This window comes from Perognathus longimembris, chromosome 3, assembly GCF_023159225.1.
Source record: "Perognathus longimembris pacificus isolate PPM17 chromosome 3, ASM2315922v1, whole genome shotgun sequence".
Taxonomy (NCBI): Eukaryota; Metazoa; Chordata; class Mammalia; order Rodentia; family Heteromyidae; genus Perognathus; species Perognathus longimembris.
Window position 1 is genome coordinate 90,684,816 of NC_063163.1, and position 24,172 is coordinate 90,708,987.

General features: G+C 45.3%; 1 protein-coding gene across 1 annotated transcript in view; it reads right to left on the bottom strand.

Annotated features, from left to right (window-relative positions):
* The window catches only part of Pole (DNA polymerase epsilon, catalytic subunit), a 47,546-nt gene that overhangs the window by 12,203 nt on the left and 11,171 nt on the right, over positions 1 to 24,172 (bottom strand). Inside the window, exons 14-39 of the mRNA XM_048343209.1 lie at positions 23,931 to 24,044; positions 23,456 to 23,668; positions 23,055 to 23,162; positions 22,735 to 22,863; positions 22,554 to 22,656; positions 22,316 to 22,462; positions 21,873 to 22,018; positions 18,718 to 18,866; positions 17,711 to 17,803; positions 17,370 to 17,514; positions 15,875 to 16,032; positions 15,314 to 15,509; positions 14,152 to 14,366; positions 10,961 to 11,063; positions 9,851 to 9,931; positions 9,647 to 9,769; positions 7,364 to 7,576; positions 6,932 to 7,141; positions 6,550 to 6,693; positions 3,011 to 3,151; positions 2,588 to 2,741; positions 2,404 to 2,510; positions 2,076 to 2,252; positions 1,769 to 1,992; positions 1,471 to 1,691; positions 698 to 902 (exon numbers count right to left, since the gene is read on the bottom strand). Of these exons, the coding sequence (XP_048199166.1) occupies positions 698 to 902; positions 1,471 to 1,691; positions 1,769 to 1,992; positions 2,076 to 2,252; positions 2,404 to 2,510; positions 2,588 to 2,741; positions 3,011 to 3,151; positions 6,550 to 6,693; positions 6,932 to 7,141; positions 7,364 to 7,576; positions 9,647 to 9,769; positions 9,851 to 9,931; positions 10,961 to 11,063; positions 14,152 to 14,366; positions 15,314 to 15,509; positions 15,875 to 16,032; positions 17,370 to 17,514; positions 17,711 to 17,803; positions 18,718 to 18,866; positions 21,873 to 22,018; positions 22,316 to 22,462; positions 22,554 to 22,656; positions 22,735 to 22,863; positions 23,055 to 23,162; positions 23,456 to 23,668; positions 23,931 to 24,044 (4,019 nt within the window). The remainder of the gene's footprint in view (positions 1 to 697; positions 903 to 1,470; positions 1,692 to 1,768; positions 1,993 to 2,075; positions 2,253 to 2,403; positions 2,511 to 2,587; positions 2,742 to 3,010; positions 3,152 to 6,549; positions 6,694 to 6,931; positions 7,142 to 7,363; positions 7,577 to 9,646; positions 9,770 to 9,850; positions 9,932 to 10,960; positions 11,064 to 14,151; positions 14,367 to 15,313; positions 15,510 to 15,874; positions 16,033 to 17,369; positions 17,515 to 17,710; positions 17,804 to 18,717; positions 18,867 to 21,872; positions 22,019 to 22,315; positions 22,463 to 22,553; positions 22,657 to 22,734; positions 22,864 to 23,054; positions 23,163 to 23,455; positions 23,669 to 23,930; positions 24,045 to 24,172) is intronic.

Genomic DNA, 24,172 nt, shown 5'->3' on the forward strand with positions numbered 1-24,172 from the left:
AGTTCCCTCTGCTGCACGAAGGCCAAATTTTCCCTTGAGTGACACATGAAGGCGGACCTTTCCCTTGAGTGACAGTCTGACAAATCCCATCTGTCCATCAAGGTTGAATCATCTATGCCATTTTCTGCTACAACCATACAGCCCCTACTCCACCTTCCTACATCCTATTCCAACCAATTCCTTTATCTTTCCATGCAGAGGCAATGAGACTATGGCCCAGGCATATATTCTAGAATCACTCATCCACACTGCAATACATCAAAACTCTCCAACCTTGGCTTCCTCATCTCTAACATGGGCAATGACTGCATTGCTATGTAGGGCTACTATGGGGACTGAGGTGAAGCCTGAGTGCACAAAAAGCTCTCTACATGTGCACTGCATTCTACCACCAGGAGCAAGTCCTGACCATACAAGAGTTCCTACAGACTACCTCTAGTCATTCTGAAAAGCATCTGTGTGCCAGAAAATGCTTTGTAAGAAATGCCTCTGGCTTCAAGAACATCAGTAGGTAACACCTGGACCAGTCACTGATATCTAGGCAGGACATGTCCTTGGAGACACTGACTAAAGTAGGAAACATGGGGTCACAATGACTATAGAAAGAAAAGCTCAAAAGATTCTGTTTCAAGCCTTAGTTTTCCAGTAAGAGAAGAAGATAAGGCCTTCCTGCTGTCCTGTCTGGGAGGGTGGGCACCTGAAGGTACTGGAGCAGAGGGCTGTCTCATCGTAGCTGGCTGGAGCATTGGAGGGCTGATTTCCTGTGACCATGTCTTCCAGAGAGGCCTGCTGGATCACGTCAAAGCTGATGCCCATGCTGCCAGCCCCTTCCATATCATTGATGTGGTGAGACTGGAGGATGGTGTTGACTGCCAGGTTCTGAATGTCCAGCTCCACACATACTGCAGGAAGATACTGCTTATCCCCATGTTCCAGGGAGCACCATTAGCACCATCTCCCAAGGCTCTATCCCAGCCATCACCACAGAACAGACAAGTGGGGGGGTGGGAATATGGCCTAGTGGTAGAGTGCTTGCCTTGTATACATGAAGCCCTGGGTTTGATTCCTCAGCACCACATATATAGAAAATGGCCAGAAGTGGCGCTGTGGCTCAAGTGGCAGAGTGCTAGCCTTGAGCAAAAAGAAGCCAGGGACAATGCTCAGGTCCTGAGTTCAAGACCCAGAACTGGAAAAAAAAAAAAAAAAAAAAAAGAACAGACAAGCAGTGCCAGGCACGGTACACGCCAGTCAGTGCCGTGCAGCGAGAATAGGCACAGTACACGTCCAGTCAGTGCTGTGCAGTCAGGGGAGGATGTGAGAGGAGGTGAAGGAGTAGGGAAGGTGCTGAGTTTAGTTGAGACACTGTAGCACATATAGAAATGCCATAATGAAATCCCCTTTGTAGAACTAATATCCTAAAAATGAATATCCTTAAAAAGAAGTGTCATCCTCACCCTGCCTCCCACTTACCAGTGGAGTAACAGCCAGAATTGTTGATCTCTACAGTGGCTCGGTCATCAAATTCCATGACCAGGCGGTTGTCATCTGCCTCCTTCCCTCCCAGGTCTGGACGGGAAGTAGGGGATAGCCAGAGCAGGTGGTTGTGGCGCTGGAGGTGCCGTGCAAAGAAGAGGTCAGAGCCAAAGGTGGAAATGTCTTCTGGCAGATTTCCAATAGGAATGTGAAAGTACCTACACAGAGGCACAGGGTCAGCCTGGGGAAAAGACTGGCTTACCTATACACTCTAGACATTTGCCTCTGGACTAACCTACTCATCTCAAAGGCCTGTGACAGGCAGGTGTCAAGGTTGAGGTAGTGCCGGATCATGCGGCGGGCTCCATGGCGCTGCCAGTCCAGGACTCCATAGCTGATCTTTTCAGCCACTCGGACAGGCACTAATGGGAACTCCTCCAAGACAGGAACCTCACTGGCCAGTCTTCGCAGCTCCCAGTTGGAGTGGACAGCAATGAGTGTAGGACCCCGGCGTTCCTCCTAGGTTGTATAGAAGGCAGAAAGGCCCTGATGAAACCCAGCTCAGGGTAGGGCTCTCACAGGGGGACCCCAACTTCCTTTACCTTGTAGGCCAGCAGGAAGCGCTGAATGGCTCTACAGATGGTCTTCAGGCTGGTTTCAGCCCGAACTTCAAAAGTATGTTTGGGGGGAGGCAGGAGCTCAGGGCCCATCTTTTCTAGCAGTAGGTTGTGCTCTGCTGAGTACAAAGCACTGAGGCTGGGCATCTGGTTGCTACGAACCTAAGCAAATAGCCATGTTAGACCCTCCTGGTGCAGGACCAAGTAGGGTGATCTTGCCATTTCATCCCTAATTCGAGCAGGAAGAATGTCCTCCATCCCCAAATCTTGCCCAACCCATACACTCTCACATACTCTGTGCCCAGCAACTCACAGTGTCCAACACAAACACAGATGCTCTGCTCTGTGAGGGGATGAAGACTCCAAAGAGGGCTTTGTGACCCTGTGAGTGGTGGTACAAGTAGATGTGGCGGATACTCCCTGCAGAGAGAAATAAACTTGTCACCTGAGATGCATGAGTGTCAGAGCAAGTGACAGGGCAGTTGGCAGGGCCATACCTGGTTCCAGGTAGCTGAACTGAGCCAAAGAACGCATCTCCAGGTGTTCAAGGGCAAAAGTGTCAGCTTCCCAGCCTGAAAGGTGCCTCACCAGCTGTTTGTTGACCACACATACACACCCCAGCTGCACAAGAGCCCGGAACAGCAATGGGACCTGAAGAGTGGGCAGATGGGTGAGGCAGGGCCACCTGGAGGGCTCTAACATCCTTGGCTCATCCTGTAGCTATAGCATCAACACCCCACAAGCTGCCTTTGGCAGAACTGTTGCTGAGACCCACTTTCCCATGGGACAGAGCACATACTCTTAGCTTGTACTGGGGAGGGGAGGCTCTCTCCTCTACCATCTACTGCTGCCTTGGTCTGTCCCCATATGGGCTTCTCTTCCTGTTGACTGGATCAGCAAGTGGCTGAGAAGAGAGTCACCTGAGTCTCATACACGCCCTCGATGTCTGGTGCGGACAATTCTGTGTTGATCTCGTTGATGTGTTCTTGGTACATATCTTCCGGTACTGAATACTCATAGAGATTGTAGACCATGTTGGAACGAGGAAGAGCCCGATTTACCTGGTAACAATGAAGTGATAAGCTCATATGGCTTAGAGTCCTAGGACCTCTAGTGTCCAGCCCATCTCTCCTTTTTCTTTTCTTTTTTTTTTTGCCAGTCCTGGGGCTTGGACTCAGGCCTGAGCACTGTCCCTGGCTTCTTTTTGCTTAATGCTAGCACTCTGCCACTTGAGCCACAGCGCCACTTCTGGCCATTTTCTCTATATGTGGTGCTAGGGAATTGAACCCAGGGCTTTATGTATGGGAGGCAAGCATTCTTGCCACTAGGCCATATTCCCAGCCCCATCTCTCCTAATGATTACAACTACAAGATATGGATTACAACCTGAGGCCTCTGAAAAGCAGAGCACTCATAACTGGGGCTGGGAAGAGTACCTAATTTATTTTCCTCTGATTTCTTATGGGTTTAACTGGGAGGTACAGGAAGCAAAAACTTGGAGAGAAATCATGTTTTCCTCACCAAAGGACTAGAAGGAAGTTGCTGGGGCAGCCAACGTGTGGGTGTGTGGAAATGTATGGGAGGCCTGGGGATGGGAGCTAGACAAGTGTTTTACTAATCTTGTGCATGGACTAACAGTGTCCCGGGCTCACCACAAGCTGTGCACACACAGGCAGACCCAAAGCAACTCAGCAGTAGCTTTGCAAGTTGAGTTGAGCTTTGCACAAAGATGATAGATAGGACATGGCTGGAAATATGGCTTAGCAGTAGAGTGTTTGCCTCGCATGCACGAAGCCCTGGGTTTGATTCCTCAGCACCACATAAACAGAAAAGGCGCTATGGCTCAAGTGGTAGAGTGCTAGCCTTGGCCAAAAAGAAGCCAGGGACAGTACTCAGGCCCTGAGCCTAAGCCCTAGGATTAGGGGGGGAAAAAAGATAGACTTGGTTGGGGATATGTATGTGTCTAAAATTAATGGCTGTCTAGTATTCTCTAATTGCCCAAAGTCTCAGTATCAGATGTAAAATTTCCAGGGTAGCCAGATACCAGTGCTCACATTTGTAATCCTTGCTATTCAGGAAGGAAGCTGAGACCTGGAGGTTCAGAGTTCAAAACCAAGCCTGGGCTGAGTTCACCGTTAGTATAGTATCAGCACACACATACACACAAAGTTCAGTGTACAAATAAAGTTTCCTGATACTGTAAGATCCAGAGATACAGTTTTGGTCGCTGCAATGGTAAATGGTTTACATCCAGGCTCTCTGCTGTCTCTCTCTCTCCATCTTTCTCTTTTCCTCTCTTCCTTTTCCTTTCTTGTCTGCCTGACTGCTTGCTTACTTTATAAAACTTCAAGTCATAACCATCCTGATAATGTGCCTTGCTAACAAATCTGCCTCTTTTCACAGGCCTTGGAAACTGAGGATGACCATCCAATGTGCTTTGTCAGCAAAGATATCAAAGAGTTGCCTATTTTCTCTAGCATTGACCATATGGCGGATATTAGGTTTAACAGGCACCATCTTGGCATCATGGCACCAGCTCAGGCACCATTCCCAGTCCCAGCATGACATTCTTTACGTCCATCTAAAGTATGCACCAGCCTGCAAAAGCCAGTGTACTCAGGAAAAGCAACCAGGAAAATACTGGAATATTTCAAATGTCCTTCACCAATCTGTATAGAAATTTGCAGGCAAGCCAGCAAGAAGTGTGACAATCCACCCAAGGGACACAGCCTAGCCCAGATCCAGTCCATCTCTCCCAACCTGAAAAATGACCTCACTCCTGCCCGACTCCATCACAGGCAGCTGATGCCTGGTGAAAGACTGCTTATGTTGTGCTAGTGAAACAGGTGCAGGCCAGAAGAGCCTCTTGTGAACTTTGGTTAAAGTAACTTGATTAACTTCAGCATTGTTAGGGTCACCAGAAATCAGGTTTTCTATGCAGCCAAGCTATACTAAGTCTGTGCTAAAACTCTCATCACATCTTCTGAGTTTTGTCATTGCATAATTATGGCAAATATTTGTTGGTCAATTCTTGACAAGGTGCAGGCAAGCTCTAGTCCTCTTGGTCTCCTTGTTGCTTTAATTGGAAATAAAAAAGGACTTTTGTGACAAAGACTCCTTTGATTGCAATTCAAAGCCAGCCTGGGCAGAAAACTCCCTCTAAAACTCTATCTCCCAACTAACCAGCAAAGAGCCAGGCTGGAAGCATGGCTCAAGAAACTTATCTCTAATTAACCAGCCAAACCCTGGAAGTGGCACTGTGACTCAAAGTGGTAGAGTGCTAGCTTCCAGCAGAAGTGCTCAGGGACAGTGCCTAGGCCTTGAGTTCAAACTCCTGTGGATGCCAACTGGGATGAGCCATCCCAGCAATGAGCACCTAGACTCCTGGGACTCAGCCAGTCTGGGGAATGAGGGACCATGGAGAGAAGAGGAAAATGATGTCACATCCTAAGTGGAGTCACTTTACAGTTGCCCTTTCAAAATTAATCAACTGGGATATCAAGAGATAGTAGTTTGTCCATCTAATGTCCATATCTGTCTGACTTCTAACTGGACAGGAATTTACATTCTTCAATCCAGCCTTAGTCTGGCATACTCTCCCTTACCTAGTTGCCAGATGTCAGAAGTAGCTAGGGACATTTTTCACCAACTCCAGGACAGCCTGGAATGCAGGAGATAAGAGTTAGCTAAACTAGCCAAGTCATCCAATTTTTTACTTTCTGCCCTAAACCCTTCCTTTTGTGTGATCTCGTCTTCTTATTATTTTTGTCCAACATGTGCCTGAGACTTTTTTTTTTGCCAGGCCTGGGGCTTGTACTCAGGGCCTGGGCACAGTCCCTGAGCTTCTTTTGCTCAAGGCTAGCACTTTGCCACTTGAGCCACAGTGCCACTTCCAGCTTTTTCTGTTTATGTGGTACTAAGGAATTGAACTTAGGGCTTCATGCATGCTAGGCAAGCACTCTAACACTAAGCTACATTCCAAGACCTCATAAGACTTCTTCCAAACTTCATGCAAGGACTGGCATCTACCACCAATAGACAGCTGCTATCTGCCTTCTCCTAGAGGGGCCACAGTTCCACCTTTTACCCCTAATGTCAATGCCCCTTGTCAGCAGGAAGTAGACAGAGAGACTCTTCGTCCTTTAAATACATGTGTTGTATGGTGTGTGAATTTATGTCTCAATAAAGCTGTTAATAACAACAGGGCCTACGGAAACAATTTGTAACCTCTAACAAATGTCTGCCCAGTCCCACTTCTGCTTCACAGGCAGCACAGATGATGACAGTGCCCAGCGAATCAGGGCAGCTAAAACAGTTGCCCTGTTTGTGAGCAATGGCTCGGACCAGGTTCTGCTTAGCATAGAGGCTTTGTTATATAGCTCTTTTAAGGGCTCTCTATATGGCATCCCATTGTACGGAGACATCTCAGAAGTAGTTAGCAACTTTAATAGCCACCTACCTTGCGATATGAAGGTCCCTCCTCCACTTTGGCCACCCTCTGGTTCACGTAGAATACTCGAGGGATGTTTAGCTTGATACAGTGCAAGTCATTGCCGATGATGGCCCATAGTCTGAACAAGCCAGCCTGGTTGGTCTCACTGATCTGACAGGAAATGCAGGGCACATAGCTGGTCACACACCATGCTGAAATCTATAAATGGCCACTTCCCAGTCCTCTTCCCCATCAGCACTAAGCATAGGGTCTCAGGACTCCAGAGACAAGTATGAAGCTAAACAGCTATTTTATCATCCAGCCTAGGACCAGTCTGACATTCTCTCCCTGGGCCCACAAATGCTGCTACCTCCAGGGATTCTTGCTTTTCTTGGACCAATGTCCATACCTGCACAATCTGCCATGGAAGGTCCAAGATGCTGCGAGCAGTTTTCCGCAAGAAGCTCCCCAACCCTGTGACAGGCCCCTCTCGGATGGGTCCATGCCTTGATGTACCCTCTGTCAATTCCAGACGCTGTCTCTTCCTGCGGGCGAGGCGCTGTCGGGCCTGTAGCTGCCATTTCTTCTTGTGAAACTGAAGCCAGACCAGCCATTCTTCCTGGAACAGATGGTAACCCAACCAATGGCACAAGTTTGAACTTAAACTTCTCCAAGTGCCTACTTCCTTAACCTCAGCAGCCTCCAGGTGCTTTATGATGGTTGGTTATTTTCACAATCAACTTCTCCTGGGGCCAGGACTTTCCTGTACATGCAGTGTACCCCTTGGAGAGAAACAATGCTACAGCAACCTTCCAGCCCTCTGGCCTCTTCCACTTTTCACCTGAGTAGTTCCGAGGATAGGAGGCTGCCCCAAGATCTCCTTCCAGGGAACAGTCAGCTCAAGGTCCTGAGACTCCTGTTGGCTCTCCCAAAGAACTCGCTTCCTCTTAGTAGCAACTGGAACTGCTGAGTGGAGTTGCTTTGTGAGACCAAAGTCCTCCATATCGGGAGCACTTGCCCTTGGGCTGCCTTCAGTGACCTGGGCCGCCACAACCTGGAAGGACCCAAACAAGTCTTTCAACTCAGGATCTCACTTCTGCAAATCCTACCCTTTAGCAACTTAACACAGCACAACACCTCAAGTGGGACAATTTACAGATTAAAATTAATAATTAAAGGTTCAAACAAAAGTTCAGAAAATGCCACCCAAGTTATCACAGGGAAGCAAAGGTCTGCATCTTGCCATGACTGCTACAGATGCTCCTTTTTAAATAAAAAGTGAAATGCAGGAAGTAACAGCTGTCTTCCTCTCTCCCTAGATGCTGTACTTGGAAGCAGCATCATTTCCCACATGGTTATATTTTACCTATATGACCATAAGCAACACATATCATTTTATAATATTAATAGCCTCTAGTACACACCTTCCTACAATATTTAGTCACAGAGTATCATGCTCTATTCATTTTAACTGTCCTATACTATCCCATCATACAAATAAACAGCTAACCATTCATTACTTTCCAAATAAAGAAGTTAATTCTCATTTTTTCAACACTAGAAATGGTGATGCAATGTCTGTGCATGCTGCATGGGCCAGAGTCAACCAAATTCAGTTCAGTTCTGGCATATACACAAAAAAGACCAACAACAAACAAAAAAACCTATATACTGCCAGGCACAAGTGTCTCATGTCTATTATCCTAGCTACTAAGGAGGCTGAGCTTTGAGAATTGCATTTCAAAGCCAGACCAGGCAGGAAAGTCGTGAGACTCTTTTTTTTTTTGCCAGTCCTGGAGCTTGGACTCAGGGCCTGAGCACTGTCCCTGGCTTCTTTTTGCTCAAGGCTCACACTCTACCACTTGAGCCAGAGTGCCACTTCTGGGCTTTTCTATATATGTGGTGCTGAGGAATAGAACCCAGGGCTTCATGTATACCAGGCAAGCACTCTTGCCACTAGGCCATATCCCCAGCCCTTGTGAGACTCTTATATCTAATTAACCACCAAAAAAACCCAGAAGGGGAGCTGTGGCTCAAAGTGGTAGAGCACTAGCCTTGAGCAAAAGAGCTCAGGGATAGCACTGGGCATCAAGCCCAAGGACAACAAAAACAAAACTACACATCACACAAGTATGGGATAATTTGATAGTGAGATTCTTAGCATTTCTTCTTTTGAACAGGGGCATGGTTAGTACAAACAACAGCCCTCCTAGAGATAGTTAACCACTGCTCCCTCCTCACTTGCTCACAACTTTGTTCTGCTTCCTAAAGCTTGCTGCCAGTACATAAAAGAAAAACATAATCAAGGAGTAGTGGAACTTGAGTGCAGCAGTGATTACTTATATATATTCTCTTACTTTTTCTTTTATTTTTCTGGTCCTGGAGCTTGAACTTAGAGTCTGAACGCTGTCCCAGACCCTCTTTGTGCTTAAGGCTAGTGCTTTACCACTTTAGTCACAGTACCACTTCCAGCCTTTTCTGAGTTTATTGGAGATAAAAAGTCTCATGGAATTTTCTGCCCTGGCTGGCTTTGAACCATGATCCTCAGATCTCAGCCTCCAGAGTAGCTAGGATTACAGGTGTGAGCCACCAGTGCCTGGAGCTTCTCTTACCTTTCTGTGTGCCCTTATGTAATAAGTATTGTCAAAGATATGGTTTTAAAAAAAATCCAATCTTTACACTGAATTGAAACTTCCTTGAGCAACTACTAAAGTAAGGCAAGCCTTTACAGTACTCTGGCTTATACCTTACTTTAAAATTTTTGCTTTCCTCTTCTGACTTTTAGCTATACTTTCACGATAATTTCTTCAGTGTTTCTACAAGAAAGGCAGTTCATTCAGGTTGAGAAAACTAAGGTTTCAAGTCACAGTGATCCAGTCCAGGTCACAAAGTCTAACTCACACTGTCCAAATTTATCAATAAGATAGCTCTTTACCCTAATCTTACAATTCATAAAGTCAGTACTGGAGGGCACTATGAACAAAGTGCCAAGGTGTGTGTTTCAAGGGGCAAGAAAAACCAAAGGGGAACAAACACAAAAAGCTCACTTTAGAGGCAGTATTACATAATTATGGACAGCAGCTCACTGACCTGAGTACCCTGGATATTCTGGGTTGCTCATTACCTGTCTCTTGCCCTCAAGGACAAAGAGGTCACTAATTTTCTTCTGCTTGTAGACATCGTTCTTCTCCAGTAGTTTTCTGTGCAGCCAATCTGGATGCTTGACACGAGGCACTGGGTTTCTCACCTACACGAGGATGACATGGATCAAGGAGGACTCTGTCTGGTGCTCACTGTGCTTGGCACATCCACTGGCTCTCATGCTCACCTGTTGCAGAGCTGCGGGGATGGTGATGATCTTCTGGATGGCACTCCCCAGTCTTTCGATGTAGTAGTCCCAGTCTAGAATCTGTCCATACAGAAAGAAATAATAGAGTAATTTTTTGATAAATCTTACTCTATGCTGAGCACTGCTAAATGTGTATATCTTATTTAATCCTCAAGAAACTTCCTAATACAAAGTGCCCATTTCAGAGGAGGAACTTGGAAAAGTTTAAAAAAAACCCAAGAGGGGCTGGGAATATGACCTAGTGGGAGAGTGTTCGCCTTGCATGCATGAAGTCCTGGGTTCGATTCCCAGCACCACATACACAGAAAAAGCCAGAAGTGGTGCTGTGACTCAAATGGTAGACTGTTAACATTGAGCAAAAAGAAGTCAGGGACAGTGCTCAGGCCCCCGAGTCCAAGCCCCAGGACTGGCAAAACAAAACAAAACAAAACAAAAAAACCCAAAACCAAAAGGCAAAAAACCCAAGGACCACAAGCTAGTGGCTGATTAAGGAGTACACTTCAGCCTTATTCCATGTAAGAGAGAAGCTCAGGGCCCTTTCTGGTATCGTTTTTCCAGTGCCCTAGAATGTTAATTTCACTCAGAAAGAAAGGAGGGAGTAAAAAATGAAGTCCTGGACAAGATAGATGACTCAAATCAAGTGCATTCTTCTCAGACTAGCTTTTTTTCTTAAACCTTTCTTTTTTTTTTTTCCTTAAGTGAATTTTTAAACGTAGGTACAAAGGGGTTACCATTCAACTAGTCACTTTATAAGTACAATGTATCTTGACTAATGTCACCCTTTCAACATTCTCCCTTTCCTAAACTTTTTTTTTTTGGATCAATTACAGGACTTGAACTTGGGGCCTGGGCACTGTCCCCAAGCCTCTTTGTGCTGAAGGCTAGTTCTCTACCACTTGAGACACAGCATCACTTCTGGCTTTTTCTGAGTAGTTTGTTGGCGATAAGAATCTTACAGGCTTTCCTGCCCATGCTGGCTTTGAACTGTGATCCTCAGATCTCAGCCTTCTAAGTAGCTAGGATTACAGGGATGAGCCATTGGTGCCCAGCTTTTCCTAAAGTTTGGATAGTAGAAAAACTGGCACTCACTGTCCGTATATCAAAATCTTGAAGGGATGAGCTCTTTAGCCATTTTCGAAGAAAGTGTTTCCTCACAGTGGGCTCTGCTTGAAAAATGGCAAGTGGGATGGCTCTGGAAAAGAGAAACAGAATCACAAATAATCAAAATGTACATTTAAGTATCAGCTTATAACCTAGTTTTTAACTTTCACTTTTAAAACTGTTATTTATTTTGTACAAACCCTATTGGTTTTTTGTTGTGGTGGTTTTTGCCAGTCCTGGCACTTGAACTCAGGGCCTAGGCTCTGACTCTGAGCCTCTTTGTGCTGAAGGCTAGTCCTCTACCACTTAAGCCACAGCATCACTTCTGGCCTTTTCTGAGTAATTTATTAGAGATAAGAGTCTCACAGACTTTCTTGCCCATGCTGGCTTTGAACTGAAATCCTCAGATCTCAGCCTCCTAAGTAGGTAGGATTACATGTGTGAGCCACTGGCACCTGGCTACAAATTCTATCTTGTTATTCTATCTGGTTATAATATTCAATGACTAAAGTAGTACTCTATAAAATATACACTTACTTACATGTGTACAAACAAGAAGACATTTCTAAAACACTGCTCATGGATAAATTATGTTAAGGATCACGATGCTTTCTAGGAAAAATAAATATTCTCATGTCTCCAGTGACAAAACTGGAAATTCTCAGTATTTCTATTAAACTAACAAAATAAGATTTCATTGTAAAGTACTATAAACATAAACTTGGAAAACCAATGCCTCTGCATTTTACTCAGCTCTGTGAAGCTACATTGCTCTGCCACTGTCACTTCCTATAGGAATACTTAAGGTGAGTAATGGGCCAGTCCCAACCTGGCTTGTCCTCACACAAAAATCAACATGGCCTTTACTCTGGTGTGCCTTGGTGTGTACATGTCATTATGCTACACTCATTTGGATGGACTTACAAAGAAAGGGCAGCAGCCAACATTCTCAGGTCTTGTAAAGATAGTTGTCTCAATGCTATCTCAAGCTCCTGTGCTACAGTGTAGTCTCTGAATTCCTAATTTATGTATCTACTACTGGTTGACAGACATTGATGGTATTCTTAAATCTGTCATTATCACAATGCAATGGGCATAGGAGGCTATGCAAGGCATGTGCTCGGAAGTGCTAGGTGGGCATAAACCATGTGTCCTCTACTTCTGTACTACTGTTAAATCTCCAAGCGATTAGCTTCGATAGTCACAGCCACATGGTATGTGTGCCAGTCACCTGTTCCCCAATTGTTACCAGCACTGTATTTCTAACCAAATAGATGCTAATAAAGTCTACATCTCCATGATTTCAGAAACCTGTTTATCTTCCCATGTACTAGCTATCAATTCTTTAGTTGTCTGTTCATATCTGAGGCTTACTCTAAGTTCCTTTCCTCATTGATATGTAGAAACTCCTTTTCTCTGTATATGTTTTAGCTTTCTATCAAATTTCTACTATTGTTAAGACTCTTAGAATTTCTCTTAATAGAGATATTTGTAAATATCTAGGTAGGTGGATGCCATATAACAAACCACCCAACACTCAGGAGACTCAGACATTAACTACTTTCTGCTGATGGACCTGTATGTAACCTGAGTGGTCTTAACTATGGTCATTTCTTTTTTTTTGCCTGGGGCTTGAACTCAGGGCCTGGACACTGTCCCTGGGCTTCTTTTGCTCAAGGCTAGCACTCTAACACTTGAGATACAGTGCCACTTTTGGCCTTTTCTGTTTATATGGTACTGAGGAATAGAACCCAGGGCTTCATACATGCTAGGTAAGCACTCTACCAGTAAGCCACATTCCCAGCCCAAATGTGGTCATTTCTGTAGACAAATAGCTTCCTTGAAGGGTAGCCACTAGTGTTGTTGGTAGATCTTTCCTCTACATAAGCCCTCTTAGTCACCACACCATCCCAGGCAGGAAGAGAGCAAGCATACAACCTTTCTGCCTCTGGTAACTGGGGTCTGGAAGTCTTATGTCTCTTCTAGTAGAGCCCATTGATCATTGAAGTCATAGGAAACTCAGTCTCCAACCAAGGGCAGCAGACAAACTTCTCCATGAGAGTACCAGGGATACATTAGAAAGTATCATGGAGACACTGGAGGCTACACAGATTGGACACAGACTGACTATCCTGTGTCTATAATTGGCTCTCAAACTTCTCCTTAGAGCTGAGACAGCTTAGGGGGACTCACCTCTCCCTGGAACACTGGGGCAGGAGTTAAGCATGGTTGAAACTGTTAAATACTGCTAATCACTGTTAATGACAGGTCTTTAGTGTACACACCACTACTTCCAGCTTTGTGTTGGTTAACTGGAGGTAAGAGCCCCACTGACTTTTCTATCCAGGCTGGCTTCAAACTTTAATCCTCAGATCTCAATTTCCTGAGTTGCTAGGATTACAGGTGTGAAGCACCAGTGACACCACCCTCACCACTTTTATTAGCAACAATTAGTTGTATAAGGGGGGAAGGGTTATATTGAATGTCCACATATGTGTACCATATATGTAAAATGTACTTTGATTAGACTTATCTCCCTTTGTCACTTTCCCTCATCTCCTAGATCTATTTGTTGTTGTTTCTGGGGCTTGAATTCAGGGCCTGGGCGCTGTCCCTGAGCTTTTCTGCTCAAGGCTAGTGCTCTACCACTTTGAGCCATAGCTCCACTTCTTGTTTTCTGGTATTAACTAGAGATAAGAGTCTCATAATCTTTCCTGCCTGGGCTGGCTATGAACTATGATCCTCAAATCTCAGCCTAATGAGTAGCTACAATTACAGACATGAGCCACCAGTGCCTGGCTTGACCTTTTTTTTTTTTTTTTAAAGAATGCATTTTTCCAGGGCTGGGGATATAGCCTAGTGGCAAGAGTGCCTGCCTCGGATACACGAGGCCCTAGGTTCGATTCCCCAGCACCACATATACAGAAAACGGCCAGAAGCGGCGCTGTGGCTCAAGTGGCAGAGTGCTAGCCTTGAGCGGGAAAAAGCCAGGGACAGTGCTCAGGCCCTGAGTCCAAGGCCCAGGACTGGCCAAAAAAAAAAAAAAAGAATGCATTTTTCCAAGTTGTCTAGGCTGGCCTGAAGTCATAATTACCCAGCCATAGCTTCCAAAGTACTGGGATTGCAGGCATAGACCACTGTGGCCCAGCAGTACATCCAAATCTTTAAGGAAGTCTTACCTCTCAGTAACAGGAGAGCCCTCGGGTTTGCGGGAGATGATATAGCGACAGCTCAGCCCTGCATCTTTGACCATCTGGTCTCCAAGGAACTCAGCAAGACGCTTTGCTGTGCTGATGGATGTGGATTTTTGCTCCCCATAATCTTCCAGCTTCCGGGACATGGAACGGTTTTCTGAGATCAGCTCAAACAGCTCTGAGTCAGGCATGTTAGCTGCCTAGCAAAAGGCAGGCAGATAATGAATTAGAGGCCCACCAGTGCTACACAGTTCACAGCACATAGCTATTTAAGTTAAGCTGACCTTAAGCTATGTAGCAAACAATAGGGATGTGGCTGAGCTTGTTTAGCAATGCACAAAACAAAAAGTTTCCTGTTGCCACTTGTTTTACCTTTTACGCTTGTTTATTTATTGTAACAGTAATAAATTATAAAAGATTACATATTCATTTAAAGGCCATACCAAGACTAAAAGTCAGAGTTGGGCTGCGCCCTGGTGGCTCACATCTATACTCCTGGCCACTCAGGAGGCAGAGATCTGAGAATCTCAGCTCAAAGCCAGCCTGGGCAAGAAAGTCCATGAGACTCCAGCTAACCACCAGAAAACCAAGTAACGCTGTGGCTCAAAATGGTAGAGCATTAGTTTTGAGCAAAAAGAGCTGAGGAACAGTGCCCAGGCCCTGAGTTCAAGCCTTATGACCACCACCACCAACAAGTCAGAGTTGGAATTGGAGACATGGCTTAAGTGGTAGTGTCAGCCTTGAGAAAAAAAAAGCTGAGCAAGTGTGCAAGCCCTAAATTCAAGCCCCAGTACAAGCAAAACTAAATAAATAAGCAAATAAATTAATAAAGCAGGATATGATCATTGGTAAATTCTCTCTATTCCTTTTGTTACCAATCCATAGGTGCTGGGAATATGGTTTCGTGGTAGAGTGCTTCCCTAGCGTATATGAGTGCTAGCCTTAAGCAAAAAGAAGCCAGGGACAGTGCTCAGGCCCTGAGTTCAAGCCCCAGGACTGACAAAAAAAAAAAAAGAAGAAGAAGAAGAAGAAAAGAAAAGAAGCTCATCATAGTGGCCTAAGTTCACTTGACAACTGGTTCTTGAAGTCTCAGAAACACAGGTCCCTTTCCTAAGGGAGTCAGGTAAGGAGAGAGGTGGGGCCTTACCTTACTATACAGCACGTCCAGCCAGTAGTCAGCCACCTTGGCTACAGAGGCATACACCTCTTCTAGTGTACTACCTTTGAGGAAGGCCTCAAACACTGAAGATTGGAAAATTTTAATTAGCTGTAGCTCCCCACGGCGTTTGACCTCAAAGCCTTTTAGCTCAGCCAGGGATCCATCTTCATTGAATACCGCATATCTAGAACAAAGATTTGGGCACTGCAGTGAGCCCTAGGGACTGAATGCTTTCTCTAGGCTCTGCCTTCCTACTTCCTTTTTTGACCTTCCCTTCAACTATTAGGCAGCAAGTAGAACTCTACTCTTGGGTATATACTCTCAAAAATAGAAATGATTTCAAAGGCCTGCCACTCTTAGTATCAGAATATATCAGGTGATAGGAGAGCTAGTGCATTTCTTTCAAAGTAAGTCAATAAAACAAACAAAAACTCCCATCAGATCTGTTCTTATCCTGACTTCAGGTCCCTTTCCCTGATTTGGGTTGTTAAGTCTAAGCCACCTCAATGCATTTCCTTTCAAAAGCACCAAAGGATCAGGGACATCTACCTTTTCTTTAATTTCTTTCCTTCTTCCTTGGAGGCCGGAAGGATCATGGCAAGATAGGGTCCATCAACCTCAAAAAAGATGCTGTTCTCTGAGCGTGTGATATAGGTGAGCGAGGAAGGCTCTGCCAGTTCCTGATACTGGTCATTGGTGAAGCCTTCCTGAGAACCAAGAGAGAAGGTAGCTTCAGTCTTAAAGGTCACATCTGGAAACTACCCCATGTCCTCTAAGGAGCCAATGGGCCAGCAAACTGAAGCTCTTGGACACAAAAGATGCAATTGGAAGCAGAAAGGAAGAAAGCTCTTTGTACAACAATGTGGTGCATCTCAATATGCATATTACCTTCTAGGAAAGGCAAAATTATAGCATAAACACACTGAGGGTTGCCAGGGTTTTGGTGGAACTCCTGAGAGAACTGTCTCAATCCAGGACTAGAAAAGGGAAAAAGTAAGATGAGGCTGGAGTGTCTTGTAGTACCAGGAAGCAAAAAACTGCTCCAAAAATAAAAGCCAAAAAAAATAGAAACAAAGAGTGTCCCATGGCTGGGAATATGGCCTAGTGGCAAGAGTGCTTGCCTCATATACATGAAGCCCTGGGTTCGATTCCTCAGCACCACATAAATAGAAAAGGCCAGAAGAGGCGCTGTGGCTCAAAAGTGGCAGAATGCTAGCCTTGGGCAAAAAGAAGCCAGGGACAGTGCTCGGGCCCTGAGTTCAAGGCCCAGGACTGGCAAAAAAAAAAAAAAAGGTAAAAAAAAAATAAAGAGTGTCCCAAGAACACATGGCAAATGTGTATCCCAGTGGCCAAGGGGATGGGGAAAAAACTGAGCAACAAAACAAATAAGGATCACATTGGGTTAAAATGCTAGGTATCATGAATGCCCACAATTCCATGCTGCTATAAATTAATAACATAGGAGAAAATATCACAATTCTGTTACAAAACTCCAGTGAGTAAAAGTGGAATGAATAAGAGGAAAGAGCAACATGTCACAGGCAAAAACCAGTACATGAAACCCTTAATGACCCACCAATACCTGCTAAAGTCAGTGGGCCAAAGTATAGGTAGCATCTGAAAACATCTCCTCTAGGATAGTTGCTAATACATCTCCAGCTGCTCTTTGATGCTCTCTTCCAGCAGAGGCAGCTTGACCCTCTCTCCTTGGGTGTGATTACTGAGTGAAGAGCAGCAATGGATGGATGTAGGCTGGAGGGTATATAGAAATTCTCTATACTATTTTTGTGACTATTAGTTTGAATGGAAAAAGAAACTGGGTATGGAAGAAGTAGAGAAGAACCCATTTAGTAATTTGAATCTAGCAGTCTGACCACAGACCCTTGGGAAACAGGAAATGCCTGAATGGTTGAAGAAATGAGGAAAAAAGTGCAACATAAGGTGCTTGCAGAGAGCTAGGCATCACCTATTATGAGTCCTTCCACACCAGGGCTAGCCAATGATCAGGATGAGAGGTGCCCACTCAGTGGAGACCCAGACTCACCTTGACCATGATGTTTAACATGGCTCCAGGGTAGGAAATGGTCACCTTGGGCTTCTTTGCATTGGTTGTCTGGATAACAAAATTTTCTGGAAAGCTATTGGGCAGAACACACCATATTCCATCTGTGTCCAGTTCTAAAGGCCTCCTTCATGGAGAGAGAAATAAGGTAACATGTACACAGGTCATGGCCCCATGCCTCAAGAACGCAAACTCTCAAACATGATTATCAAACCCAGCTCCATTTTCCCAGGGTGAGGGCTTCCAGCCTTCATTCCTTCTTGAGACTGGCCTCCCCTGACCCTGCTGTGGGAGCCTCGCCCTGGATTCCAGGCCACACTCACCCAATCTGTTCAATCAGCTCCCGTGCCTGGGTAATGATGTTGGCTCCCGTGAAGCAGACAATGCCAGCCATCTCCATAGAGTACCAGCGAGCACTAGAAAGTAGGAAGGGATGCAGGCACCCCCAGGAGGGATGATAGAAGCAAGCAAAACACATTTGGAACAGAAGCTGCAATTTGGATCTGTCCCTACCTCAGAGTCATCATTGGGGTTTGGAAAGTTCTGGAAGCGTTTATGTGCTACCTCACATCAGCTATGATTCTACCACAGCCCTATGTCATGTCTTTTCTACTTTCCTCATGACTCCTCTAAAACCCCATATCTGAAGAAACTCCAAGTCACCCTCGGATTTTGACTGTGTTCTGGGCTTAGCCAACCTCTCCCTGCCCTATGTTGTTACCTGTCCACTCTACCCTGATAGCACTGAACTTGTCAACACTCTCCTTATAAAGCAACAGATAATGCTCCCTCAGAATGAATCCTAGGGACTATTAACTCTTCCTTTTCTCCAGAACTCTACTAGATGGCCCTTATCCTCCATGGTGCCAACCCACAGAGGTCATTCCTTATCCTCATGCCACTGACCTGCTTTCCCAGAGGTTCTGCTTCTTACTCTCTTCCTGGAAAGCCCCTCCCCATCCCCCAGCCAATTCTATGCTCCTAGATGGTTGTTCCTCTATCTACCCCTTATCCACTCTGGATCAGCTGGACCCTCTCCATACAACTGATGGCATATGAGTGATGACAAGCACATTGAAATGTATCTCTAGCCCATAATGCTCAGATGAGGATATCCAGCAATGGGCATCTCAAGGACCAAAACCTGAAGTCATCATGGCTCCAATCTTCTGGTCTCATAGTCCCACATGAACTTGTGCCTCCAGTATTCCCTGAGCTGACCATGCACCTTTACCCACCCATTTTCCCAGCTCAAGCCTGTAGGTGCCCCTCACTTCCTATTCCTGGCCCCTTGGTCATCCCTTCCACATGCATGGACTACATTCTGTACCCCTTGCGCATGACGTAGCCATAGAAGGAGTTCAGGATGCACTTGTGAGCCAGTTGCAGTGAGTCATACAGGATCTCCATATTTTTGCAGCGCTTCACCTCAGCTGCATCGCCCATTTCCATGGCTGCTGAGAGCTTCTTTTTCCACACCTGGAACCACACAGGACAGTCTAAGAAACTCACAGGTTCTTCTGTTTTTCTACAAGGTTGATAACCCTAGTTTTCAATATTTCTAATCTATAAGAAATTTGAAAAGATAGTATGATGAAGACCATATGCTTTTCTAGACTGACCAAATGGTTGGTATCTTGCCACATCTCCTTATTCCACCTCCCTTTTTGTCGGTGCCTTTCTCTTGGCAGATCCACTTGAAAACTGTGCTGTCATAACCTAAGCCTTTCAGACATTTCTGCACACTTCCTAGGAATGAGGACGTTCTCCATAACATGACACTGCTATTATAACCAGGAATTCTCACACAGGTATGACATTACCAAAGCACACATTCTGCAACAACTGTCTCCAACTGATGCCAGGACCCTAGAAGCCAGTCTAGCATGACATTGTATTTGAATTGCCTTTAACCTATAACTGCCCCACATGAGACAGGAGTCCCCAAAGAAGTTAAGATTAAGGAACACATATCACATTTTTATACTGGGGGAATTGAGGACTCAGAAAAATATCCAATTGTAAAAACAATGTGGCTAACTATCTTAGATTTTGGGCTACTTTAATTCAATGCAAACCCCAAAACAAGCCAAATAAATACAAAATCAACATCAAAGACAAGGGTCTGTCTTCTTGGGGTTCCCAGCCCAGGTCCTCCTACTCAGTTGACCCCTACTCTAAACTTGACAAACTGATTTAGAGGTTGCAAACACCAGCTGATGAGCATGCACCATCACAAAGTTACTTAGAGCCAGGGGATGATCACTGATGTCTACAATCCTTGCAACTCAGGAGGCTGAGACCCGAGGCTCCCAGTTCAAAGACAACCTGAGCAGACAAATCCAAGAGACTCTTATCCCCAATTAGCTAGCAAAAAGCTGGAAATAGAGGTGTGGCTCAACTGGGAGAGTGTTAGCCATGAATTAAACAGCTAAGTGAGATGTCTGAGTTCAAGCACCAGTACCGCCACAAAAGAACAAAACCAAAACCAAAACAACCTACTTACAGCTGTAGGATAGACACAAAGCTAGAAAAACTGTTCTGTTTCAAGTATGTGAAATTTCTGGGATGATGATAACACAATTATGTGTTTATCAACATTCATAGAACTATGGACCTATTGGCAAAATTTGTCCTGAGTACTGTTGAGGAAAGCACAGCTAGAAGGTGGACATTAGTTAACAGCTGGAGCTTGTATCATACCTGCCTGAATAAGAATGTTGCTGTGGGAATTTTTCTTGTCCCAGGAACATTTCTCTGCTGTATTTCCAGTCTGGAAACTTGATAAATGGTTTGGTTCATAAGACATAATAAAACTTACATAAGACCAGAAACCTTCAGATCATAAGTACTAGGGTAGGGAGGACTTAAGATCACAGTAAAACTAAGGTGCTGAGCCTACAATGAAGAGGATACAGAAAAGGACAGAGCTGACCTGAAGGCTACAGTAGCAGGCAGAGCTGAGTTGAACAGGAGTCAAAAGGTATTATGATACAATGATGAACCTTAGCCAACACTTAATATGGGAGCTACTCCAAAAAGAGAAAAGTCAAGCTGGGTGCCAGTGGTTCATGCCTGTAATCCCAGTTATTCAGGAGACTGAGATTTGAGGATCGCATTCAAAGCCAGTCCAGGCAAGAAAGTCTGTGAGACACTTATCTCCAGTTAACCACCAAAAAAGACAGAAGTGGAGCTGTGGTTCAAGTAGTAGAGCACTGGCCTTGAGTAAAAAGGCTCAAAGACAGTGCATAGGCTCTGAGTTCAAGCCCCAGGACAATGCAGAGCATAATGTACCATGGCAGCCCAGGACATGAAGGGACCACACAGCAAGGCTCATCAGGCCTAGGAGGGAGGGCCTTAAAAGAAAGTCTGACCCAACACAAAACTACTATATTGTCTCTTGGTATTATAACTAAAGTGTTTAGATTGAGGGAAACAATTCATGAGATACCTAGTAAAAGCATTTTTGTATTTGCAGATCTCTGTATTACTTTTCACTAAACTACTTGAGTCCCCAGCTCTCTTCTGCTTTTTTTTTTTTTTTTTTTTTTTTGGATAAAGTCTTGCATTTTTGCCTAGGACTAACCTCAGGTGGAGAGCCTCCCACTTATGGCCTCCTATTTAGCTGTGATTATAGATGCAAGCAACCATACTTGGCTTATTGGTTAACAATAATTATTTGTTGCCTAGATTGGCTTCAAACTTGACCCTCCCAATCTCTGCCTCCCTGGTAGCTGTGATTTTTATGAGTGTGAGCTACCAGGCCTGGCTCTCCATTTCTTTTTCTGATATGCCCATTCTGAGGCTTGGACCCAGGGCCTTGCATTCTTGCTCAGCTCTTTCATTTATGGCTGGCACTACTTCAGTTACTTACTCTCTAGTCCAGTGTTTTGCTCGTTAATTGAGGATAGAGTCTCCAGGACTTCTCTGCCAAGGCTCACTTTTGAGTCTCAATCTTCAAATCTCGGCCTCCAGAGTACTTAGGATTATAGGCATGAATAACTGGTGCCCAACCCCTATATTTCTCTATAGGAAGGTTTAAATTAAAGTGCTCCCAAAAATGTCATTTGTCAGCACAGCTGGTATAATTTGCAGTCTGCCACTCTAAGTAACTACATTAGAAACAATGGGTCGGATGGTTCCAAGGCCACAGTCCTGGGCAGATGATAGCCTGCTTCCTTTCTGGTCATTAATTCTTGGTTTAGCAAGGATTCACTTTCGTTTAAAGGTTTTAAGTAAGGAGAAATGGAGAAGAGAAACATTTCCTGCTCCCCATGCAGGAAATGGGAGATAAGGAGTCCTTAGGTCATTAATCCTTGAAACTCAGGCAACTGTACTCTCACTGTATGAGTGCATGTGCCTGCTCAGAGGACCCAAATCAACATACGCCAAGTTGGAGGCCAAAGACATCTAGACAGAACATGCAATGACCCTTACTTGAGAAACAGCTCTGTGTGGCCAGACTCTCAAGTCCCTCCATCTCACCTTGTGTAGCCCTTTGAACTCGTACCGCCTGTCCCGGAAGGCCCGCACTGTGTCCACATAGAAGGAATTTTCCCGCTGGCAGATGGTAGTGAAGCGTTCCTCCACCTTGGTGACATGGACTTTCTTGTAAGCTTTCCGGCAATAATCTAAGACAATTCAGAATGTCACGCAAAGAACTGAGACATTCTAGAGTCAAGTGAGTAGGTTGATTTCTAACAGAAAACCCAGATAGGTTGTTAGTTTATCATAGCAAAAATAGAACAGCCAAAACTTAAACCATGGGAGAAGTTCACCTTCTGAACATTTTTGAAGGAGGAACAAGAAAAGTAACTGCACAGAAAGAACATACTTTACAGTGATATGAAATAACTGCTACCCTTGAACTGCAAATGTGCCATGCTTCTGGTGATTATAATGTGCAATTTGCAAAGCCAGATGCTTACCTGCCAGTCTCCGCTTCTCATATTTAGCCTGTTCCTCACGAGACAGCTCATGAAAGGCCCGTGTTGGCCCGTCAGGGAACAGGGCAGGGAACTTCTCTGACTCCAGCTGGTGTTGGATCCGATGGTATTCACTGCGACTGGCAGGCACTAGGAAGGAGGTGGTTGGACAGGTTCCCAAGGAGATCAGCATCCGAACCGGTCCAGCCCCATTGAACACCCTCTGGGGCCCACCACTCACTGAATTCGCCCCTCCACTGCCAGGCCATCTTCCTTTGGCAGTTTGCTCCAGGCTTGTTGAAGTCACAGGCTGCGCAGGTGGCCTCATCCACCATAGCAGAGGGCTGTGAAAGCAAAGGGAGAGCCAGAAAGTAGTGTCTGCATTGTGAACTTTGATTCTGATATAAGAAATGAGGTCTTACCTGCAGGCGGTTTGTGAGGATAATGTTGGGGTACATGGCCCCCACATCCAGGTGGTAGATAAGGGGACACTCAATTCGGTTAGGAACATCCTTCAGAGAAGTGAGCTTGGTCTTAATCTGTTCACACACCTATAGATTAAGTGATATTGACAGCGGAAGTGAGACCTAGACACTGTGGAGTAACAAAAAAATAATGCAGAGGGCTCTAAAAACATTATGAAAGCCAGCACTCTCAGAACTGAGGTGCATAAACCTTGGAAGAAAGAACAGAGCCCAGAGCCCAAACACAGATATGCCCTTCTCGCCTCCTGGATGGCTACCTCGTGAAAGTTGGTGGCTTGCTCCACTGGCACCTTCTCCTCTTCCTCAATGGCATGACGCATGGTCTTTTCAACTCGCTGCAGCAGGAAGTCAAAGGCAGCAGGATTCTAGAATGAGATATAAGACACAGGGAAGACAGGGAAATGTGCTTTGTGCCTCAGGGTGCTCATAGAGCCCACTGAGCACCATGCATATGGTAAAACATGCCAAGCACTGCTCTGGAAGTGCACTGTGGGATCCAGAAGCATCACTGGACCTCTGCTGTACATACTCCCAGAGGTAGGATCAGGCCAGAGAAACCACATCTGACAGGAAGAGCTCATGGGAAAAGGAACTATTTTCAGCCCACAGCATCTAGGTCCAGCACAGAGTGGGGAGAAACAAGCTCAGGAAGACACACCATCCTAAATCGACAGGGGATGTCACTGCGAAAGACACCAGATTCCAGAGCTTCCACATGGCCCCCAACATAGGTCTCAGAATCCAGCACATGGCCATCCTCTGTTAACTTGTTGAACTCCTGCTCTTGCTTGTTGGGGAAGATGATGTTGGCATGGAAGGCCTGCACCATCAGCAAGGCCTCACAAAGTGTGCCGGAGCCCTTCCGAAGCACCTGAAGGAGAAATGCCATCTCTAGTTATGCTCCACAAAGCTCTGCCCAAAGCCCGGACTCCTAGGAAAAGTCCAATCCACAGAAAGTCATCCAACAGTGACTGCCATGTGAAAGGAGAGAAAGCCAGTGGCTGCTGCCCCTGACTTCCTGAAGGATATCAGGAATGTAACACACCCATTAGCCTTCTGGGACCAGCCTCTGAGCACCAATGCATTTAGAAAAAAGCAGGGGCTCTGATAGGGGAAGCACAGGGCATACTGACCTCATCAGGTTCCATGGGAATAATGGTGCAAAGGGCGAATATGAAGGGATGGACATACTTCATGTACAGATAGTAAGTGGCAACAGCATCTGACACTGAATAAGTGGCCAGAGTCTGTGGAAAGAACACCAGAGAACAGGATCATCAAGACCTGAGATTCCAGGAAAAAGTGTGAAATACAGAAGGAGAGGCTCAGAGAAGGGGCAAGGCCTTGCCATATGGCCCAAGCTCACAGCAGGCAC